This window comes from Hemitrygon akajei, chromosome 1, assembly GCF_048418815.1.
Source record: "Hemitrygon akajei chromosome 1, sHemAka1.3, whole genome shotgun sequence".
Lineage (NCBI taxonomy): Eukaryota > Metazoa > Chordata > Chondrichthyes > Myliobatiformes > Dasyatidae > Hemitrygon > Hemitrygon akajei.
Window position 1 is genome coordinate 102,934,022 of NC_133124.1, and position 23,480 is coordinate 102,957,501.

The following is a 23,480-nucleotide window of genomic DNA, read 5'->3' on the forward strand; positions in this document are numbered from 1 at the left end:
AACTTGCTTTGCAAGATAAGCCAGGCTACAACTGGAATGCCAATGCTCTTTGATGCCACCTTTTATTATTCCTCCTGAAGGTATGTCCTCTGTAGATTTACTTGCAGGTTTCTGCTTTTTAACTCAACTGTGATCAGCAGCTGAATAAAATCTATTTTCATTTGGGGAGAAAGGAACAGAAGCATATGACAAACCAATATATGGTTCATGCTATTAGCAATCCAGCACTCTTTGTGATGACAATGTGCAAAATCACTACACGTAAAATCAAACATATTTCCAATGTGATATATTTTTCAGTTTATCAACAAGAAGAGACTTGGAAAGGGTTATGGCAATTACTTATAGAATAAACTGCTTAAAGCTTTCCAAATTTGATTTTATAATGATTTTTTAAAAATATATTTAGGTGTTGTATAAAACAAGCTAAGCAAAGGTATTGGCTTTTTGCTGCTTCTGCCTGAAAGCATGATGAATGGCCCCAACTACAATGCTCTTTGTAATAATGTAGGTTAACGGGGAGCAGAGGAACTGGGAGCAAGGTTGCTGCTTCCTTGAGGCTTCCTGCTCCCATAAGTAATAAATCAAATATGTCCGTTATGTAGTTTGCAAATAGATACCAGTTTTTTCAGAACTGGGGGATATCTGCTGTCATTTAAACAGAATGCTTTTTGTCACACAGCAGGTAGTCAAAGCCTCCTATTTTTCTTTTAAGATCTTGCAGCACTTCAAGAAGAAAGGAAATAGAGAGTCATGAAAGTTAGGAAGAAAAAATAAGACAGTCTGTCTAAAGAAGTACAATCTTTCAGTACTTATAAAAAAAATCTTTAATCTATACCAATGCATCCAATAGATCAACTCACTCAGTATCCTAAACTCAACTATGTTCGATTACCTTCCTTCCATGATAGAATTAAAGGGGTCTCTGTGTCCTCATGAGTATATTGTATTCAAATGCATTTGCTATCCCTCAGATTATGAAACTGTCCAGTTCTGACTTGTATAATATCTGGTTTGCAATGGCTAAAGCAATAGAGAAGTACAGCACAGAAAAAGGCCATTTGACTCATCTAGTCCATGCTAAAAACCATTTAAGTTGCCTACTCGCAACAACCTGCACCGGGACCAGAGCTCTCCATATCCCTACTATCCATATACCTATCCAAACTTCTCTTAAATATTGAAATTGAGCTTGCATGCAACACTTGCAATGGCGAGTGTTCTACACTCTCACAAACCTCTGAGTGAAGAAGCTTTCCCTCATCTTCCCTTAAACTTCTTACCTTTCATCCGTAAGCCATGACTTCTGGGTGTAGTCCCACCCAACCTCACCCATCCAACCCAAACAAAAAATGCTTGTTTGCATTTACCCTATCTACACCCCTCATAATTTTGTATACCTCTGTCAAATCTCCTCTCAATCTTCCTTGTTGTAAGAATACAGTCCTAACCTATTCAATCTTTTATTACAACTCAGGTCCTCCAGACCCGGCAACATCCTTATAAATTTTCTCTGCACTCTTTCAACCTTGTTTACATCTTTCCTGTAGATAAGTGACCAAAACTGCACACCATATTCCAAAGTTTGGCCTCACCAGCATTTTATACAACTTCAACATAACATCCCATTTCTGTACCCAATACACTGATTTATGAAGGCCAAAGTGCCAAAAGCTTTCTTTAAGGCCTTGTGACACCACTTTCAATGAATTATGTACTTGTATTCTCAGATCCCTTTGTTCTACCACACTCCTCAGTGCCCTAGCATTCACCTGGTTGGCCCTACCGAAATGCAAAACCTCTCACTTGCGCACTTGCCTGCATTAAATTCCAACTGCCATTTTTAGCCCATTTTTCCAGCTGATGCAGATCCCTCTGCAAGCTCTGATAGCCTTCGTCACTGTCCATTACACACCCAATCTTGGTGCCACCTGCAAATTTGCTGACTCGGTTAACCACATCATCATCCAGATCATTGATATAGATTACTAACAACAAAAGACCCAGCACTGATCACAATGGCATTCCACTAGTCACAGGCCTCCAGTCAGAGAGGCAATCCTCTACGACCATTGTGGTTTCTTCCACAAAGCCAATATCTAATCCAATTTACCACCTCATCCTGAATGCTGAGCATCTGAACCTTCTTGACCAGCTCCCATGTGGGACCTTGTCAAATGTCTTACTAAAGTCCATGTAGACAACATCCACTGCCTTGCCTTTATCCATTTTCCTGGTAACTTCCTTGAAAAACTCTGTAAGATTGGTTAGACATGACCTACTATTTATGAAGCCATGCTGACTATCCTTAATCAGTCCATGTCTATCCAAATACATACATACATACACACACACACACACACACACACACACACACACACACACACACACACACACACACACACACACACACGTGTGTAGTTCCTTAGAATAGCTTCCTCACTACTGATGTCAAATTCACCTGCCAATAATTTCCTGGCTTATTTTTAAAGCCTTTATTAAACAGCTGAACAGCATTGGCTATCTTCCAATCCTCTGGTATCTCTCCTGTCTCTAAGGATGTTATAACTGTCTCTGCTAGCACCCCGGCAATTTCTGCATGCCTCCTGTAGGGTCCGAGGGGATACCTTGTCTAGTCCTGGGTATTTATCCAGCCTGATTTGCCTCAGGATAGCAAACACCTCTTCTTCTGTAATCTATACAAGGTCCATGTAGCTAATGTCACTTCTTTAGACACTCTATCCCTGTCCCAAGTAAATGCAGATGCAAAGAATGCATTTAAGATCTCCCCCATCTGTTTTGGCTCCACACATGGATTACAATTCTGGTGTTTCAGAGGACCAGTTTTGCCCCTTGCAATCCTTTTGCTCTTAATATACCTGTAGAATGCCTATGGATTCTCATTTACCTTGTCTACTAGAGAAACTGCATGCCTTCTTTTAGCCTTCCTGATTTCTTTCTTAAGTGTTCTCTTGCATTTCTTTTACTCCATAAGCACCTCATTGTTCCTACTTGCCTATACCCACTATGCACCTCCTTTTTCTCTTAACCAGGGCCTTAATATTTCTTGAAAACCAAGGTTCCCTATACTTGTGATCTTTACCTTTTATTCTGACAAGCACATACAAGCTTCGTACTTTCAAAATCTCATTTTTGAAGGCCTCCCACTTTCCAAGTACTCCTTTGCCAGAAAGCAGCCTGTCCCAATCCACACTTGCAGATCTTTTCTGATGCCATGAACATTGGTCTTTCTCCAATGTAGAATCTCAACCTGTGGACCAGACCCATTGCTTTGCATATACTTTGAAACAATGACATTGTGGTCATTGGATTCAATCTTCCCCTACACAAACTTCTGTCATCTGCCCTGCCTCATTCCCTAATAGCAGATACAGTATTGCACGCTCTCTCATTGTGTCCTCTACGTACTGATGAAGGAAACTTTGCTGAACACATTTGACAAACACTATCTCCTCTAGCCTTTTTGTATATGACCCGTCAATATGTGCAAAGTTAAAAGCAGCTGCTGTAACAACTTTATGGTTCTGCCAACAAGTCTGCGATCTCTCTACAAATTTGTTCCTCTAAATCCCAAGGACTGCTGGGTGGTCTGTAATATAGCCCCATTAACGTGGCCATACCATTCTTATTTCTCAAGTCCACCCATAATTCCTCACTGGTTGAGTTCTCCAGTCTGTTCTGATGGAGAATTGCCATGATGTTTTGCCTGACTAGTAACGCCACCTTTAATCCCTCCCACTTTATTACATCTAAAACAACTGAATCCTGGAATATTGAGCCGCCAGTCCTGCCCCTCCCGCAACTAAGTCTCACTAATGGTTACAGTGTCATAATTCCATGTGGTTGATCGATGCCCTGAGCTCATCTGTCTTTCCTACGATATTTCATGCATTGAAATATATGCAGCTCAGAACACTAGTCATATCATGCTCAACCTTTTGATTCCTGGCTTTGTCTAAGATCTTACCAACATCTACCTCCACATTCTGGCACTCTGGTTCCTATCCTCTGGAAATCTAGTTTAAATTTTGCCAATATACTGAATAATTATTTAGGCTAGCTCAAACATTAACTAGATGTTATAGCTATTAACATCTGAGGGTATTCAAAGTTTATTTGCCACATACAAAACATAGGTTAGGAATGTGATGGTATATTGTTACTGAATGGAAACAGCCCCAATAACTCAAGAACTCCAAGGCTACCAAAGATACAACAGTTCAGTTGACTGGCATCCCATTTACAAGGCTAGATGCTTACTTCCTCTACTACAGGCAGAGGACGGTTGGTGTGTGCATTGTCTACTGGATGGATTGCAGCATTCCACTAAAGTTTCTTCATAAATACTTTCCAAACTTTGAACATTACCACCAAGAACAATGAATGCATAGCAACTATTGGCCTTTCGTCCATTTACACAACTACAACTGGTCATATACACTCAGTGGCCACTTTAAGTACTACCTATATTTAATAAAGTGGTCAATGAGTCGATGTTTGTGGTCTTCTGCTGTTGTAGCACATCCATTTCCAGGTTCGAAGTGTGTGTTTAGTGTTGCTCTTCAGCACACCATTGTTGTAATGCATAGTTATTTGAGTTACTGTCACCTTGCCGTCAGCTTAAGCTGGTCTGGCCATTCTTCTCTGTCCTCTCATTAACAAGACTATTTTGCCCACAAAATTGCCACTCACAGGGTGGTTTTTGTTTCTCGCACCATTCTCTGTAAACTTTAGGGCCTGTTGTGTGTGAAAACCCCAGCAATTTCTGAGATTCTCAAACTGCCCTGTTTGGCACTGCTGTCAAAGTCATTTAAATCACATTTCTTCCTTTCTGATGGTCAGTCTGAACAACTGAACTGACTGACCACACCTACATGCTTCTTTGCATTAATGAGCACATGTACAGTATATCTAACAAAGTGGCCACTGAGTGTATATCATTGTTTGATGAAACTCCCTTTCTCTCCCCACAAATGCTGAGCATTTTGTTTTAATTCCTAATTCTAGCATCAGTGCTTTTGCTTTTTGTTAAACTCTCAGAACTTCCTCTCCCAAATCCACTTTGTGATTATCTTCATCTTATAAACTGCTCCAGCTCAATATTATGCTTGAAAAATCATTTTATCTTTAATATTTAGAAGATTTACTTCATTGTTTACTGCACAGTAATACAAGAAAATAATTATTCAGTATATTGGCAAATCTTTTTTTGTTCAACATCCCTGTGAGATTCTATTTCAACCAACAAAAGCAAGAAACATTTAACCGTGTGGCAATAGTAAAGATATTTGAAAGGCAGCTATTGGTTTTAAAGCATTACAGGACATTCAGATAACAAGAGATTTTATATCAATGCTAGTTCTGATTTCACACGTTTGATACTTGTATAGATTATCGTTCATGTCTGCTTTAGGGATCACCATCAATCGATTCTGAAGTAAATGTGATTACTGCTTCAGGAGTGAGTAGAAAAAAGCAAACAATTTAAATGCGATAAGAAACAGTATCGTCAAGTGCAAATTAGTTAAGGCTGGTTACAATGACATTTAACTTCCTCAGATTACACTTACATTTTATAGCACTTTATGCACTCAGGGCTTTGAATGATTTTGTTATTGCAATTTGAGTTGCACTGTACACCCGTGAATCTGAATATTCCAAAATTTGTCACTTAGCCTCAGTGCTTGGAGAATTTAAGTTGTTATCAAATACACTGCTGCTGGCCTTGCTGGGGAACATTCAACTACATTTCCTGGTATGATCAATATTCAGTAACTTTTGATAGAAAACTTACTTAATTATGTGAACTTAAATAAAAAATAGATGTGCAACTGTATGAGAACAGAGAGTGAAACATTAAATGAGTGAAAGTATGCAAAAAAAAAGGGGTGCGCTGGGGGAAATTTGAAGAACAGATTTGAGGCCAAGATCAGATCAATTATGATTTTACAGGATGGGATAGCAGGCTTAAGTGGCTATATAGTTTACTCCTCTTCCTATTTTTCATGTCTTTTTTGTGATCAAATATAAGACAATAAAATAGTATTAATGCGTCAGCACAAGAATAAAATGTGATAAGGGATTGTGAGAGAATAGACAAGTGCACATGGTACATAATGTACGAGAAAGATTTTGTAAAGGAGAGAAAGAAAATAGGTAAAAATGTATACACTTATACACTGAACTGAAGTTCAATGTAAATTTTATAATCAGAGTACTTACACATTTCACCACATAGAATCCCAAAGTTCAAATTTCTATGGCCATACTCAGCAAATCTATAGAATAGTAACTATAACAGGATCAATGAAAGATCAACCGGCAATAAATAACGAGAACATGAAGTAATAAGATAAAGATTCCTTGAAGTGAGATCATTGGTTGTGGGAATGTCTCAATGGATGGGCAAGTGAGTGTCGTCACAATTTAATTTATTTTAATTATGGGGAGAGCAGAAAGAAATTTGGAGATGGAACAACATTTGCTTATTTACTATTGCTTAAGAATACTTGCTAATGTTGGAATTACACAGAACATAGAACAAAGAAATTTACAGTACATTATAGGCCCTTTGGTCCACAATGTTGTGCCGACCATGTAGCCTACTCTAGAGAAGGCCTAGAATTTCCCTAGCGCATAGCCTTTTGTTTTTGTCAGCTCCATGTACCTATCTAGGAGGCTCTTGAAAGACCCTATTGTATTCGCTTCCACCACCGCCGCTGGCAGTGCATTCAATATACCCACCACTTTCTTTGTGAAAAACTTAACCCTGACATCCCCTCAGTACCTATTTCCAAGCACCTTAAAACTACGCCCACTCATGTTAGTTATTTTAGCCCTGGGAAAAAGCCTCTGGCTATCCAGACAATCAACGCCCCTCATCATCTTATACACTTCTATTAGGTCACATTTCATCCTCTGTCGCTCCAAGGAGAAAAGGCCGAGTACACTCAACCTATTCTCATAAGGTACACCCTCCAATCCAGGCAACATCCTTGTAAATCTCCTCTGCACTCTCTCTATAGTATCCACATCCTTCCTGTAGTAAGGTGACTAGAAATGAACACAGAACTCCAAGTGGGGTCTGACCAAGTTCCTATATAGCTGTGACATTACCTCACGACTCTTGAACTCAGTCCCATGGTTGATGAATGCCAACACACCATGAGCCTTCTTAACAATACTGTCAACCTGCGCAGCAACTTTGAGTGTCTTATCGACACAGACCCCCAAGATCTCGCTGATCATCCACACTGCCAAGAGACTTACCATTTATATTATATTCTGTCTTCAAATTGGACCTACCAAAATGAACCACTTCACATTTATCTGGGTTGAAGTCCATCTGACACTTCTCAGCTCAGTTCTGCATCAATGTCCCGCTGTAACCTCTGACAACCCTCCAGACTATCCACAACAGCCCCAACCTTTGTGTCATCAGCAAACTTACTAACCCATCCCTCTACTTCTTCATCCAGGTCATTTATAAAAATCACAAAGAGGAAGGGTCTCTGAACAGATCCCTACAGAACAGCACTGGTCACCGACATCCATGCAGAAAACGAACCATCTACAACCACCCTTTGCCTTCTGTGAGCAAGCCATTTCTGGACCTACAAAGCAAGGTCTCCTTGGATCCCATGCCACCTTACTTTCTGAAGGAGCCTTGCATGGGGAACCTTAGTAAATGCCTTACTGAAATCCACATACACTACACTACCTTCATCAATGTGTTTTGTTACTTTCTCAAAGAATTCAATCCGGCTCATAAGGCATGACCTGTCCTTGACAAAGCCACGCTGACTATCCCTAATCAGATTATGAGGGGTGATTGATAAGTTCTGGACCTAAGGTAGAAGGAGTCAATTTTAGAAAACCTAGCACATTTATTTTTCCTACATTCACACACTTAGTCCAGCGGTCGTGGAGCATACGGATGCCTTCTTTGTAGAAGTGGTCCACAGCACTGATTGATAAGTTTGTGGCCTAAGGTAGAAGGAGATGAGTTATTAACTTCAAACTTCTTGCATTTTCACTCAAAGAGTTGAACTGCACGTGCATGTAACGAGAGCTGTATAACTCATCTCCTTCCACCTTAGGCCACAAACTTATCAATCACCCCTGCTGTGGACCACCTGGAGGTCCAAGACGCTCTCGTTACATGCACGTGTAGTTCAATTCTGAGTGATAAAGCAGAAAGTTTGAAGTTAATAACTCATCACTTTCTACCTTAGGGCATGAACTTATCAATCACCCCTGCTGTGGACCACTTCCACAAAGAAGGGATCTGTATGCTCCATGACTGCTGGACTAAGTGTGTACATGTAGGAGGGGACTATGTTGAAAAATAAATGTGCTAGATTTTCTAAAATTGACTCCTTCTACTTTAGGTCACGAACTTATCAATCACCTCTCTTATGTCTCTCCAAATGCTCATAAATTTTGCCTTTTAGGATCTTCTTCAACAACTTCCCACCACTGAAGTCAGACTTAATGGTCTGTTGATAAAGAAAACTTCACATGCACAGTTAACACATAAGTTCTACATTTAGATGTTCTGCTGTCATGCAAAACTTCTGTTGTCTATTATAATGCACAATGAAATATACTTATTCCTAGAGGATATTTTACTTTGTTTTCATATCATAAACATTGTGGGACAACAATTATGGTAATGATGCAACTGAGGCTGATATCCAAGACAACCACTCTTTACCTCAATTCTCAAAAATACTCACAATTACCTGGCCTGAATGAGTCAATATTGGTAAGTTTATTACTTATAAGGTGGATTATTTTGGGATTCATACCTAATGAGAAAAAGTTACCTTGCTTGCCTCTTGTCAATTTTCTGTTTCCCTTTCCAAAGGTGCTAACATGCATTCACTATAATGCCAAGAGCAACAGCTCTGTTAATTACATTCCCACCACATTATCCACTTCTAGTTATCTAGTTCTCTATTCAACATTATTATTGCATATTTCCATTTCAGATACAGTGCTTCCAATCACAACAAGCCAAAGTAATGTGGAGAAACACGTACAAAATGCTGGAGGAACTCAGATCAGGCTGTATCCACGGAAATGATTGAACAGCCAATGTTATAGGCGAGACTCTTCATTAGGACCTCATCAGGCAATGTGATGAATTCCGCGCCCCCCCCCCCCCCCCCCACGTTATCCCTAGTTCTTTTGTTAGATTCAATTCCAATGTTGTTGTTAAAAACAATTTATCCTTATCTACTCTATTAAAATATTCATAACTTTGAAAACTTTTTGCATTCAATCAAACTTTCGCTTAAACCTCGCTGCTTCAGGAGAATATCACCACCTCTTCCAAGGTCTCAGTATACCCCGGTACCGTTCCAATAAATTTTGTTTGCATCCTTTCCTAAGTGGATGGCCAGAACTGAACACGATCCAGCTGATCTCTAAGGAGGATTTTATAAACAAAACAGATAACTTACTTTAAATTGTACAGATTTATAATAAAGCTACTGACTTTGCATGTTGCTTTAGTAGTGTTGCCACCAACAAATACACATGTGCATACATTTGATGTTCATCTGTTCCTAAAACCTTTTAAATTGTAACTACCCCTATATTCTGATTTCACCTTCATTCTTCCTGATAAAATAAATTACTGCATACTTTTTGTGCAAAATTTTATCTGCCAGGTACATCTCCGCTAGTCCATGTCCTCCAGTTGTCTTTTACCAAATAGTTCCATGTTTTTGCTATCTGCATATTTTGAAATGATGTCATTTCCCTAGTCTAAGTCATTTGCACATATCAAAAAGACCAGTGGTTCTAATATTAAACTCAATAAGACATCACAGCTCACTTTCCTCCAGTTTGACCACCTTTCACCTCCAATCACTGCAATTTCATATGCATATTTTGACTATCTCTTAAATCATATAGGTAGCTAAGCAGATAATTATCCAATTGCTTTGCAGCAGGTACAAAATGGGCACACTTGACCTGGTTCTCACATCATATTCACATACCACTATCAAGCACTGTGAATTGATTAGGAGTAGCAATTCTGGCTTTTTTTTTCTCCCTGCCTATCTTAAAGATTCTGGAAACAATTTGTTCAACTGCTCAAGAAAGATTGTCTAATGTAGCACAGAGAACAAGTTATTTTAATATGAAAGGCGCAAATCTACAGTACTATTACCAACTCAACCAACCATGTAACATGAAGAAACAAGCTTTTTTGAAAGTGATATTCATTCCAAATAATTTCTTTTCATACTATGAACAAAAGTAAAAGGAACTACCTTGTCTTTTGAAACTTGGTGCGAGAATGGACATGTCCCATCAGTTTTCTTACAAGTTCCACGTAGGAATCTACCAAGAAGAAAGTGAAGATTAAAGGTTGTCAAGGGCCTTCAAGTTTCTAACATCCTGAAGTGACGACTTTGACAGATTCAAACTACACTTATTTGAAAAGGTTTGAACAAGCAAGGCCTATTTGGAATGGCCTAGAAGGGTTAATAATAGAGTTAAAAAGAAGGCTTTTTACAGATGATCTCTGGTAAGGGCATGATCTGGTGATGTTACTGTGATGGAAGAGCTGGGCATGATTCAGGTTTGGATATTGTGTGATAGTTAAGTTCAGGTCAAACATGTCACCAGGACAGAAAAAAATCCTGTAGCTACTGATCCACTCAAACTTTGCAGTAAATAAAAGTTGGTGAACAAGATTTATAAAATGCATCTGTAAATGAATCTAAGTAAAAATGTGTGCTTTAGATAGAACACAGTTTTGTGAAGGAGGTGGAATAAAAGCAGTTAGGCCAATCTGAAACTAAGATGTTGTGATTAAGTAATTAACAAAGGACATAAAAATTAGGTAGGTAACTTGCATGGAGAGAAGGATTAAAGGAATAAAATAAGGCAGTGGGGATGAGTTTGAGAAAACAAGATGGGAGGTCAAAAACAGTACGAACAGTATTTTTTTAACATAGATCCTAAGGCAGAAAGGCAGTGAAGAGAGAAAAAGAAATGAAGATGTCTAGGATAAGTATTGGTAAAAAGAGATACAAACTGAGAACTATTGGTGCAATGTCAGTTCCACAAATAACACTGCTTCGAAGTGAATTTTGTACGGGTTAATCACCATTGGGATTTCACCTCCATCTTTTTGAATCAGAACTATGCAAATTCTCCAAGAGTAAGTTTTTCCTTCTGCATTCTCTAGGCACTCTGCTTAATGCTTACTTTATACTTTAATACCAATTTGTTTTTTTAATTTTAATGCATCAATGAGCAGAATAAATTTCACCGAATAAAGATGAGCAAAATTCAGATTCAGGAAATACAGATATACCTTGTGCAAACTGCAACTTTTTCAGGATCGTGTATATAAGGACAATTGTCTCCTCGGTTGCACTTGCCAAATCTGTTGTAGTACATACAGTATTCCTTCTTCTTGGATTTTTTCTGCTTGGCTTGTCTGATTATAGCCAAGCTGCGCTGCACGGCACGGCTGTAGGCACAGATATTTGGTTAGATTGTGGAAAAATGAAATCAAATTCTTCTATTCAATGTTAATTTAATACTGGCAATAAAAACAAATCAAAATAATAGGAAAAAAGGCAATAGTAAAAAATAATGAATGATGCAAGCAGGCCCCATCTAGAGCACAATGAATAAAAAAGACATACATGAGGAATTGGAAGTCTAGTGATTTTGGAAAATCTCAGCCCAAAAAAATGGGGGCCTGTTCTGGCTCAGGAAAGTAGCTCAGGGGCATATACAAATAGACAATAAAAGTTGGCCTTGCCAGCAATGCACATATTTCATTAATTAAGTAAAAGGCTTGGGTCCTTCAACTTCTGATGCATTGGGATCAAGAAGGAAAAAGTAGAAAGAAATCGTATGATGTTGTCAATAGTCAGTTGTATAAAGGGAGTACAGAATCACTTCGGCCCATCTAAAAAAGGATGACTCAATTCTAGGAGAAGGTTGCCTGCCGACATCATGGGCTTAAAGAGGTTTAGCAACAACTAATCATCATGGCATCCAAAGTCACAAGAATTATTTTGAGGATATAGTCGTACATAAAACCTCAAAAACAAAAATCACTATGAATGTTTAAGCCCCAATGGTTGGAGGACCTACAGTTGTAAATCAGAATCCTTTACAGCTCTGTCAATCCATGTTATAACTCATGCATAAAAAATATGAGCACAGATGGTGAAAACATGAATGAAACTGTTAAGATGCTAGAACTAAATTACTTATATTTAAGTAAACAGGTCTATTCCTAGGGTTCTATTAACACCTTTTGCCTTTGTGAAAGTCCCTGGTTTCCCATAGGCACCTCCGTCACAAATGTACAGCACAATTATTAACCTGCAATAGCGAAATTGTGGTCGGTGTCCTGAATCCTATACTGAAGCATGAGTAAATAAACAATCCTATATATTCAAGTGTATACGCTGAATGATGGATTACTGTACACCTTTAAAAGCTTCAAAATTAAAATTTTCTAGGATTCTTATATAATCTGGAGCAGGGAAGTTTGCTTAAAATTAGAGGATGAAAATTCAAAAAAAAAAAAAATAGGAAGCAGACCTTCATAAGAAACAGTACAGAAATCTGATGAACATTAGCAAAAAAAATTGTGATCCATTGAATTCTTCAAAACTGAGGTGGATATGTTTTTACAGGGAACAACACAACTGTTGTACAGAACCAGTAACCAAAAGTCACCTTACAGATTCTAGTCGGAATCACTTGTTTGTCTTTTTCCAATATTTTAAGTGTTGCTTGGTTAAGTCTCTGCAGAGTCCATCATAGGATCAAAAACTGCATATACCAGACCATTCTCAGGCGCAGACCCAGATCTGACTTCCAATTCAACATAAATGCAGCATGATAAATTAATTTCCATATGGTCTTCTGTCTTGTACTCCATATCTCCATAATAAAGCTCCACTTTGAAAAATTAAAACCTTCCATTCTCTTCTCAATTCTACGGAGGGATTGCTGACCCAAAACATTGACTTACTTCTTATAAAGGTGTTACTTGACTGGCTGAGTTCTTCCTACTTTTCTTATTATGTTTCAGATTCCATCATCTGCAGTTTTAGTTGGATTTTTATTGACAAATCAAAGAAAATCTGAATTGAAAATTAATCACTTCAGATTAATCAGCTCATCATGCAAATATGGGAAATAAAACCAAGCTGTTATATGCTAGAAAAATAAGAAGATGCATTAACTAACCTTGCAATGTGCCTATTCGTGAATGTCTTGGTGAAACTGCTGGATAGGTAGAGGTCACAATTGTCAAGAACAGTTTCCGATTTGATTGCTTGAACAAAAGAAGAAAACAAAAGGATTAACTTTTAACTCCTAAATGGTTGGAACCCCACAATCTGGGAACCCAAGACTGATACATTCACATCCCCGTTCCAAGATACATTCCTAACCACTGTCATCAGGATTCTCTTCTGCAATTGGGACTGCTCACACAAGCCATACATATAATCATTTTAACTGACTCTGACTGCTTTCCTTACTGCCTGTGATCTTTCTTCCCTCCCACCCAACATACTCATACCTGTATGAGTGGGTGCTAAGAAGCATCTTTGTTCAAGTAGAGAGAAGATTACTCCTGAATATGCTTGAACACAAGAACTGGCACTCAAAATTTAAGATGTAGTTGATGGACATGTCAAGAGAATAAGTTTCAGGGCAAGTAGAGAATGGGATCAACCTGAATGCTGGCATAAACTCCATGGTCTGAATGACCTCCTTCTAAGTAATAATATGTGAAAAAGATTTATTCCCCTCCACTGACAGTCCAACTGGGTAAACACATGAAATTATCTTAAATATGATAAACAAGATCAACAATTGCCTTTAATTTGGTAAATGGACAGTAATTAGGGCAAGAGGTCATGTCTAATAATGCTTCATTGTGTGCACACAAACGAATGCCCACCAACTGCACTGCTAATATATCATACATTTTACATAAATCATGCGTTAGAAGTTGGACTCTGCAAACAACACAAATTACTTTGGTAACACGACAAACTGTCTACACCTAAGACTGAAGGAGTGCAATTTAATTACAAGAGATAGAGTTTTTGCTTCACTGGAGTCTTCAAATGACTAAGGTGTTGCAAAACTGGCTCCCCATCTGTTCCTCTGCAAGTAAAAGCTTAAGTCAACTGAATTTAGCATATTTTACTACGACAGCGTTAAAAATATTTCACAAAATACAATGAAACCATAACACACAGAATTAACAAAAGTAAGAAAATTAATTATCTGAGCAGTATATCCAGGAACATGCAACCATGTTGATTAATCCTATCTCCTTATGCTCTCCTTCTGTCTTTCCAATCCTATACTGAATGCTTACTGAGCTTCATCCTCAAATATCAACTTTAAAGAAATTGTATTGCTTCTGAACTGTGAGTGTATCCATAGTTTTTTTTCTGTTCCCCATTCAAAATCACACTTATTTCCTCTTATTTCAAAGTCACCAACAAGATTATAAAAGTTTATTTATAAAAAGCTTATCCTGTTCCACACTTTTATTTTTTATTCATGCTTTTATTTATATTGTAACTTATAGTAATTTTTAATGTCTTGAACTGTACTACTGCCAAATAACAAATTTCATGACATAGTGTAGTCACTGATAATAAATCTGATTCTCATATTTTAAACATTCCAGTGTTATGCATGTGTGTATTTATTTCTTGAGACACAGCAGAGTAGACCCTTCTGGCCCTTCAAATTGCACTAGCCAGCAACCCCCAATTTAACCTTCACCTAATCACGGGACACTTTACAATGATCAATTAACCTACTAACTGGTACATCCTTGAACTGTGGGAAGAAACCAAAGCACCCAGAGGAAACCCAAAAGCTTCGATGGTGACCTTGAGAATGGGAACACGAAACACAACATGAACGCGGGCAGGGCTCGGGGAGAGTGATGGCAAGAAATGATTAATTCAGTGGTTTGAGCTGGTACGAATGTATTAGACCACTTACTGCAGCATTTAATATACGTGGAGTGAGCATAAAAGTAGAGCGGTCAGGGGCTCAAAAGAAGTTTACTGAGGCCTCAACGACAGGCTGGATCATGACCAGTGCCGCAAATTGGGCAGAGCGGGGTGTGTATTGCAGTGAGGGGGCCAGTGCACATCTAGGTAAGTATCTTAATACTTGCTCTGTTCTGTGCCAATAAACAAAATTTTTGAAACTGGCAAGAAGAATTTGTGCCTTTTTGCCTTACCAACCAGGTCTGTGAACCTTCTCACATAAAATTTGGCGTAATTGGCAAGGATCTGACAAGTGCAGCAGAAAACAAAAATGATTCAGAATAACAGTAAGGAAGACCCCCTCCCCCCATACAAAGAATACCAAATAACAGGGTGAACCAATAACTTTGCAGGGTTTAGCAGCCTGGTCAATTTAATGGTAGACTAGGGTCTATGGTGTGTGGGTTGATTTGATGGACAAGCTGGACCTTCAAGGGGAAAAGATGGGACACTACCTTGTGGCCATTGTAAAGGGATTAGGGTTCCTGGAGAAGTAGGGGAGATAAAGATATGCTTTTAGGCTTCTGGCAGCTATCATAAAACAACACAAGACAATCTCTTGGATAGAGGAGGAAACAGGGTATCTTAAACACGAGAGGGAGTGGGGTGGAGGAGAAACCAGAATCTGTGACCACCTATTCCTCTAAGGCATTTGGTGGATTTGGGGAATCGGTATAGACAGGAGTTGGGGAAATCATCAGCAGAGTGGTTATTAAGGATATGGGATTCAGAGGAGAGGTAGAGTGACTGTATCTCACTGGGAAATGGGTGCCCTGGGAGGATTGACATCAAGCCATAGGTTGAACAATGGCCTATGGGGAACAGAGGAAAGAATTGTGGAAATTGTGGAAAGAGTTAAGATATGTGCTAACCAAACTGTGTGCAGACACTTTGCACAGCATTTCTTTTCAAGTGTGGGCACCAAGTTCACTGAGCATAGCAAGACAAGATGAAGATGCAAAAGAAGGATTCAAGGGCAACTCTTTACTAGTGGACTGTTATTTTACTAATTCTCAAGTACTATTGGCTTTTAACACATGGATTTCATTGGTTATTTACACTTGAAATGTGTATGATTAGTTCACAGAGTTTCTATTGACTTAGTATTTGCTTACAACTGGTCAATTTCTGTATAAAAATGGCAATTCTTTGTTCAAACTTCAGAGCAGGTTGGTGACAGGGGCCAAGCAGTTCTCTCTGTAGACAAGTAAATAAAGTGTGGTCAGGGAATCAGTGTAAGTTGTCGGCATCCATTTAACTGCTGATGACAGTTAGTGGAGGTTCCACCAAGATGGCTAACCCTTGATTTTGTTATACGGGAGACTGAAATTGTGCCCTGGCCGCTGATCAGTCCCAAATTCCCAAATCCTAGGTAGCTCATATTTGAGCAAAGGACTGATTACGCTGTTGGAATGCAAACTTCTTGCTGTGTGAAGTTGTCAAGGTAGGCCATCACATTAGTCGCCAACATATTGAGAAACTTAGGTAATGGAGTTAATGGAGGAAAATTGTGGCAGAAAAAAAAAAATGGGGGAGCACCTTGAGTGAGGTTCAGGTCCACCAAGTGCACCTATGGGCTGCGTCTCTCACGAAGAGAGTATAAGTAAGAATACATACTATATTTCAGATTAATCCTTGAGGTGGGAACGTCCATCTTAATAAATGTTACCATAAACAGGTTGCAACTCAGGTTGAGGGAAATATATTCTGTTACTTGTGTGGAATGAGAAGTGTTAATTAGAACTCTGAGGGTTTTGCAAAATTATCAAACTTAGTTAAACCATCAGAGAGTTAAATCCACGTAGGGAGATGGGGAATATATTGTACGTATTGTTTAGAAAAAATTGTGATGGCTGTCCTATACAATTTGAATGTTATTTTGACTTTTACTACTGTTTTAAATTTAATCAAAATGGCAGTGATCAAGTTTTGGCTGATCAATCTACTTACAATTTTATCGTAAACTTAGTTTTAACATTAACTGTTCTATATACATTTAACCAATGTGTCCTACAACTCTGATAACAGTCAGCTTCCACCTCCACCACCACCAGCACATCAATGCCGTTTATTCTCAATAACCCTTTCCTGAACTGTACAATTACAGTTCTACCCACTGTAATAATTTCTGAACCTGTTATTCTTAATGTAAGTGAACAACTAAATTTCTTGGTTGATACTGGAATCATCTTTTCCAGAATTCATGCTTTTAATTGGCCATAAGCACCCTTAAACAATGTATCAGTTAAGTATTGTGGGACTTGCAGGACCACAAGTCACTTTATCTGCTTCTTATAATGTCACTTAGCAGCTTTTCAGATATAAAGGAGAACATCAAGTCCTAAGACATTCCTCGGCACAGAATTATGATAATTAAATGTTTGCTTGTAATAGAGACTCTATGAGTGAAAGGAGGTAACAATGTGGAGCAAAAAATGTCTGTTGAACCTTTTTAAAGGGCAATTAGATCTTATAAAAACTCTTCCATAGTGCTTCAGTATGTGGATAACTTGCTTGTAAGCTTCCCAAATCACAAAACTTCTGAAGAAGATTTTTGGACTAAAGTACACAGTGTGCAACAGCTTCACGGATGGGAATAATCAAAATGAATAGGATGCACCAATATTCCCAATATAGCAGATAAAGTGATGACAAACTGCCAGGGACATAATCCCAGGAAAACACCGCCAGTATCTGCCACTGCTGGGCCCTCCTATTGGGAGGTCATTTATACATCTTCAAATAGACTTTACGCAATTACCTAGATCTTTTAACTAAGCACTTGGTTAATGTATGTTTGTTTTCTCAATGGTTGGAAATCTATCTAACTCGTCGAAATGATGCTATAATTGTTCCTAAACTCCTATAATTTATTTCAAGGTTTGAAATCCCTGAGTGATAACAGTCCTCACATTACCAGTAAAGTGATATGGGAGTTAACAAAAACCTTGCAGTGTAAGCATTATGCTGCTTAACCGTACCACACACAATCTATGGGGGTAGTAAAAAGACAGAATGGGGCCCAGAAAAATTGCTTGGCTATATTGTGTTTGGAAACTGGACTAAAGTGGTCAGACATGAGGAAATCTGCAGATGCTGGAAATTCAAGCAACACACACAAAATGCTGATGGAAAGCAGCAGGCCAGGCAGCATCTATAGGCCCGAAACGTCGACAGTGCTTCTCCCTATAGATGCTGCCTGGCCTGCTGCGTTCCACTAGCATTTTGTGTGTAAAGTGCTCGGAGATGATACCACTGGGTGTCAAGACAATGCTCTACGTTCCAAACCTTGTAAAAGACCTATCTCTGCATGAGATAGTATTTGGATATCCCATGTACCTGACAGTCGCTCCTCCCCTTTTGGTTAAACAAACGGACATCCATGAGTGAAAGAACATGGCAGTTTTGTGGAGCACTACTACCACTCTTAAAGGTTACCAGCAATGGGTGTTTGAAGCCCAAGAAGATCGTGATGACTGCAGCATGCCATACATAGCAGCCAGGAGATTAAGTATTGGTGAGGTCTACCAATAAAAGAATTGCCTTGAGCCCTTGTGGGAAGGTGCATTTCAAGAACTGCTAACCACATATGCCGCTCAGAGGAAGCCAACTTGGGTCCATGCATTGCACATTAAGCTATTGGTGCCACCAGACTAGGGAACCAGTAGCGAGATGAACCATGATGACAAGTGTTTCAGCAATATTTTGGTTTAGCACATTTACATTTAGCAAATTACTTTGGCAATCAGTCTTTGGGTCTGAGTATAAATTAGTGGAATTAATTTAGAGTGCAGCTCTGAGCAATGTGTTTTTTAAAAGACATGAATCTCAGACCAGACAATGCAGATTAAAATTCAACTGGATGTCTGTATTATGGGTGCGAATCGGCAGGCGTGTGTAGTTTAAAAAAAAAGCATTGTAGATACAGATAGATACTTTATTGATTACAAGTGCACAACTATACAAATATTAGAAAAGAAATAAGAAAGAATAAAAAAAATAAGTTACCTCAAACAGTCTTAACAGGAAGGGGTCATCACTTCCTTGGCTGACTCACTATACAGCCTAATGGTCAAGAGTAAAAATAACCTCAAAAAAACCTCACATTACAGCAGCACAGTGGTCTTAGTCTATTACTAAAAGTGCTCCTCTGTTCAGCCAAGGTGGCATGCAAGAGGATGAGAAACATTGTCCAGAATTGCCAGGATTTTCCGTAGGGTCCTTTGTTCTACTATGGCTTCCAGTTTGACTCCTAAAACACAGCCAGCCTTTCTAATTAGTTTATTGAGCCTATTGGCATCACCCATGTTGATGTTGTTGCTCCAGCACACCACTGCATAGAAGATTGTACTGGCAACAACAGACTAGAACATGTGATGGAGAGGCCTACATACTCCAAGGAACCTCAGTCTCCTCAGGAAGTAGAGATACAATGTAAATATGGAATTGGCCTTTGATGTTTAGCATGTAAAATTTTGAGTAAAATTTTGAGTCCCACATCAGGTCAGCCAGACCTTTCGACCAAAAACGTTTCCATATGATGTCTGCTATACCTTGTTTTGCTGAATAAAAAAGCTGCTCTGTATCTATCAATACTTTTCTCCGGTGACTTCATTTACGCAACAAGGAATGACTAACTTAATTATTTGATCATTACTGCTTCTTATCTTTCTGTAAGAGGACCACAACCTTCTTGTGGTTTGGAGGTTTCTGTGCCTCAGTGACCTGGGCAGCTACTTTGGCTGGAGTCAGGGCTTTATGTTTTGGCTCTTGGTAAGGTCACCCATGCCAAACAGGTCAAAGGGTAGAGACCAGATCAAGAGCAGTCCACTGTTCCTCCAAATCTGGGGGTTCAACTCAAGGCTAACAACCCTGACTGGCAAAACAAAATTGTTATGGAAACAGCGATGGAGAGGTATTCTTGAGTCTTCACCCGGAACTTGCACGACTGACGGTAGTGAAAACTGAGCTACTGACACAATGAAGGAAGCCCTGAACATTGCTAGACATGGGGGACCTTCACTGCAGTCCTAAACACCAGTAGAGAGCTTGCAATCTTAAGTAATTGTAATATGTTATATGTTATATGTTTTGGATAGACTGTGTATCTGTTCTTTTCCTAAGAATTCTGTTAATGGGACACTGAAAGACGGTCAGTACTTCATGGGGTAGTACTTCCTCAGTTACAAGCAGTCCAACTCGACGGCTCCTGCCATGAATGTAATTCCCCAACCGCTAAGATAAAGAATGCTGGTGCAGGCTGTACAATGCTAAAACACGCAATCATCCAGAGGGATGATTATGAAGTGGTCAGGGGCTCAAAGGAAGTTTACTGGGGCCTCACCGATGAGCTGGATTACGAATGGCACTGTGGATCAGGAACAGCAGGAGGTGTGCTGAAATGATGGGGGCTCACGTGCATCTAGGTAAGTATTTTAATGCTTGCTCTGTTCTGTCCTAATAAAGGAAATCTTAAAACAGTTAAGTAGAATTTGTGTCTTCTGCCTTACCAGCCAGATCCACAACCCTTGTGGTGTAACAATTCCCTTACAATTACCAATCATAATAAACTCTGTTGTACAACTTCTGAAGTATCTGTATTCTTTCAACAGAGTGGAGCCCAGCATTGTATGAGTACTATAAGGTCTTTGTTGTGATAAAATCGAAAATTCAATTAGCTTTTATATTAACTGGCTCATGAACCATTGGCTCAAATTACTATTTTATCCACATGACTGAGCCAGTTTCTATTCAAAGTGTGATTACTCCTGTTCCTTTCCTGCAAAAACGCACTGCGTTACAATTTAATTGCAACAAATTACATCTTTCACTTTTTTTTAAACTTACTCTCCAGTCCAACCAAAATTCCTTTGGAAGTTACCACAGACTCACAAACTATTTTGCTATTTAACTCCAAACTTTAAACAATCTCCCTTTCTTAGCATATAGTCAAACCATTTGTGTGCTCTGTGCACTGAAGTGACCACAGTAGAAATCATTGCTGTCCTGATGCAATTCTCAACCTAAACTGCTTCCATAGATGCTGTTCTTCTAGCAATTTATTTTTTGGTCAAAATTCCAGCATCTTCAATATTTTATCTCCATTCTGAGAATCTTTGTTACTCTATTGGTACAAGTCAGTCTAGCTTACTGCAAAAAGACAAGTGAATTTCTTGTGCGTTCAGCATTATTTTCTGCACAGACAACAGGGTGCAGACCATATTAGATTTATTAATGAGTAATAAGCCAAAGTTAATTAAAAGACTGATGAAGGGAGAACATTTATCTAATGATAATCATCATACAATGGGGAACAACTGAAAGAGAGAAATAAGAAATAACTACTTTGATTTCAGACTGAGGCAGGGCTGACTTCCATGTAATAGAACAGAAACTATTCACAGTAAATTAGACACATTTGTAACTGGGTCAAACAACAGGAAATCTGTTAAAGGTGTTCAAAAGATAATTTAATGTGTTGTATAACCAGGTTGCTCTGCAAAAGGGAAAGAAAGCTCTATTTAGAACACAGGGAACAGAAAAGGAACAGGCCCTTCAGCCTATAAAGGCTCTACTGAGCATGATGCCAAATTGAACTAATTCCCTCTGACTGTACCTGTCCCATATCCCTCTATTTCTTCCATATTCATGTGTTTATACAAGAAGCTCTTGAACCCCAACATGGTATCTGCTTCCACCATTAACTCAAACAGCTCAATCCAGGCACCTACCACTTTGTGTAAAATTTGACCCCATAATCCCTGTAACCTTCCCCCTCCTCATCTTAGAACTAGTGTTTGACATTTCTACCCTGGCGAAAAAGATTCTGTCTATCCTATCTATGCCTCTCATAATTTTATATACTTCTATCAGTTGTCCCTTCAGCCTGTAGTTTACCAGAGAAAATAATCCAACTCCTTCTAGTTGATACTCTCTAATCCAAGTAGCAACTACACAAAGCACTTCTGTACCCTTTCCAATGACTCTATTTCCTTCCTGTAATGGGGTGACAACAACTAAACAAAATACTCCAAGTGCAACCTAACCAAAGTTTTATACAGCTGGACCTGATTCTCATACTCTTCCTGCTATCCATATCAAAAGTCTGTTGTAGTATATTAAAGGAGGAAGGATCAACATTAAAAAGAGGAAGAACATACATAAAAGGCAAAAAAAATCCTGCAGATTGTTAAAGACAAAAAATGCCTAAAACTGGTGACAACAGTGCCAGAAAAAAAGGTAGTGGATTCAGTATACCAATATTTTACTGTTATATTCAGAAGGCGAATAATAGCAGGCCAGGAAAGCAAGCAGAATATAAAAAAAACAGCAATGAATGATTAAAAGCTTAGCAAGGGAGGAAGATTATGAAGTATAAGATAAAGTTAGCCACAAATATATATATGAACAGATTCTAACTGTTTCATCTTGATATTTTAAAATGCAAGGAATCAATGAAGTAAGGACTGGTCCGACAGAAGGTGAGTCTAGAGAAACATGGAAAACCAGGGCATGGCAGATAAATAAATATTTCGAACCATCCTTGTCAACAGTGGATACAAGTGATATCTCAGTTGTAAATCAACAGATGGAAAGGAGGGAGAAAAAAATCAGGCAAATTGCAAGTACTTTGTTAGAAACATAGAAAACTACAGCACAATACAGGCACTTCAGCCCAAAGTGCTGTGCTGAAAATGTACTTACTTTAGAAATTACCTAGGTTACCCATAGCCCTCTATTTATCTAAACTCTATGTACCTATCCAGGAGTCTCTTAAAAGACCCTATCACTTCCACCTCCATCGCCAGCAGCCCATTCCACGCACTCACCACTCTGCGTAAAAAAAACTTAGCCAACACCTACTCTACCTACTTACAATCATCTTAAAACTGTGCCCTCTCATGTTAGCCATTTCAGCCTTGGGAAAAAACCTTTGACTATCCACATGATCAATGCCTCTCATCATCTTATATACCACTATCAGGTCACCGCTCATCCTCCGCCGCTTCAAGGAGAAAAGGCCGAGTTTCACTCAACCTATTCTCATAAGGCATGCTCCCCAATCCAGGCAACATCCTTGTAAATCTCCTCTGCATCCTTTCTACAGTTTCCACATCCTTCCTGTAGTGAGGTGACCAGAACTGAGCATAGTACTCCAAGTGGGGTCTGACCAGGGTCCTACATAGCTGTAACATTACCTCTTGGCTCTTAAACTCATTTCCACGGTTGATGAAGGCCAATGCACTGTACGCCTTCTTAACCACACGGTCAACTTGAGCAGCAGCTTTGAGTGTCCTATAGACTCAGACCCCAAGATCCCTCTGAACCTCCACACTGCCAAGAGTCTTGCCATTAATACTATATTCTGCTATTGTATTT

At 38.9% G+C, this 23,480-nt stretch overlaps 1 protein-coding gene across 1 annotated transcript in view; it reads right to left on the bottom strand.

The window, feature by feature from the left end:
- zc3h3 (zinc finger CCCH-type containing 3) overlaps positions 1-23,480 on the bottom strand; it is a 265,179-nt gene that overhangs the window by 69,802 nt on the left and 171,897 nt on the right. Inside the window, exons 6-8 of the mRNA XM_073048635.1 lie at positions 13,264-13,351; positions 11,360-11,518; positions 10,308-10,377 (exon numbers count right to left, since the gene is read on the bottom strand). Coding sequence (XP_072904736.1) covers positions 10,308-10,377; positions 11,360-11,518; positions 13,264-13,351 — 317 coding nt within the window. The remainder of the gene's footprint in view (positions 1-10,307; positions 10,378-11,359; positions 11,519-13,263; positions 13,352-23,480) is intronic.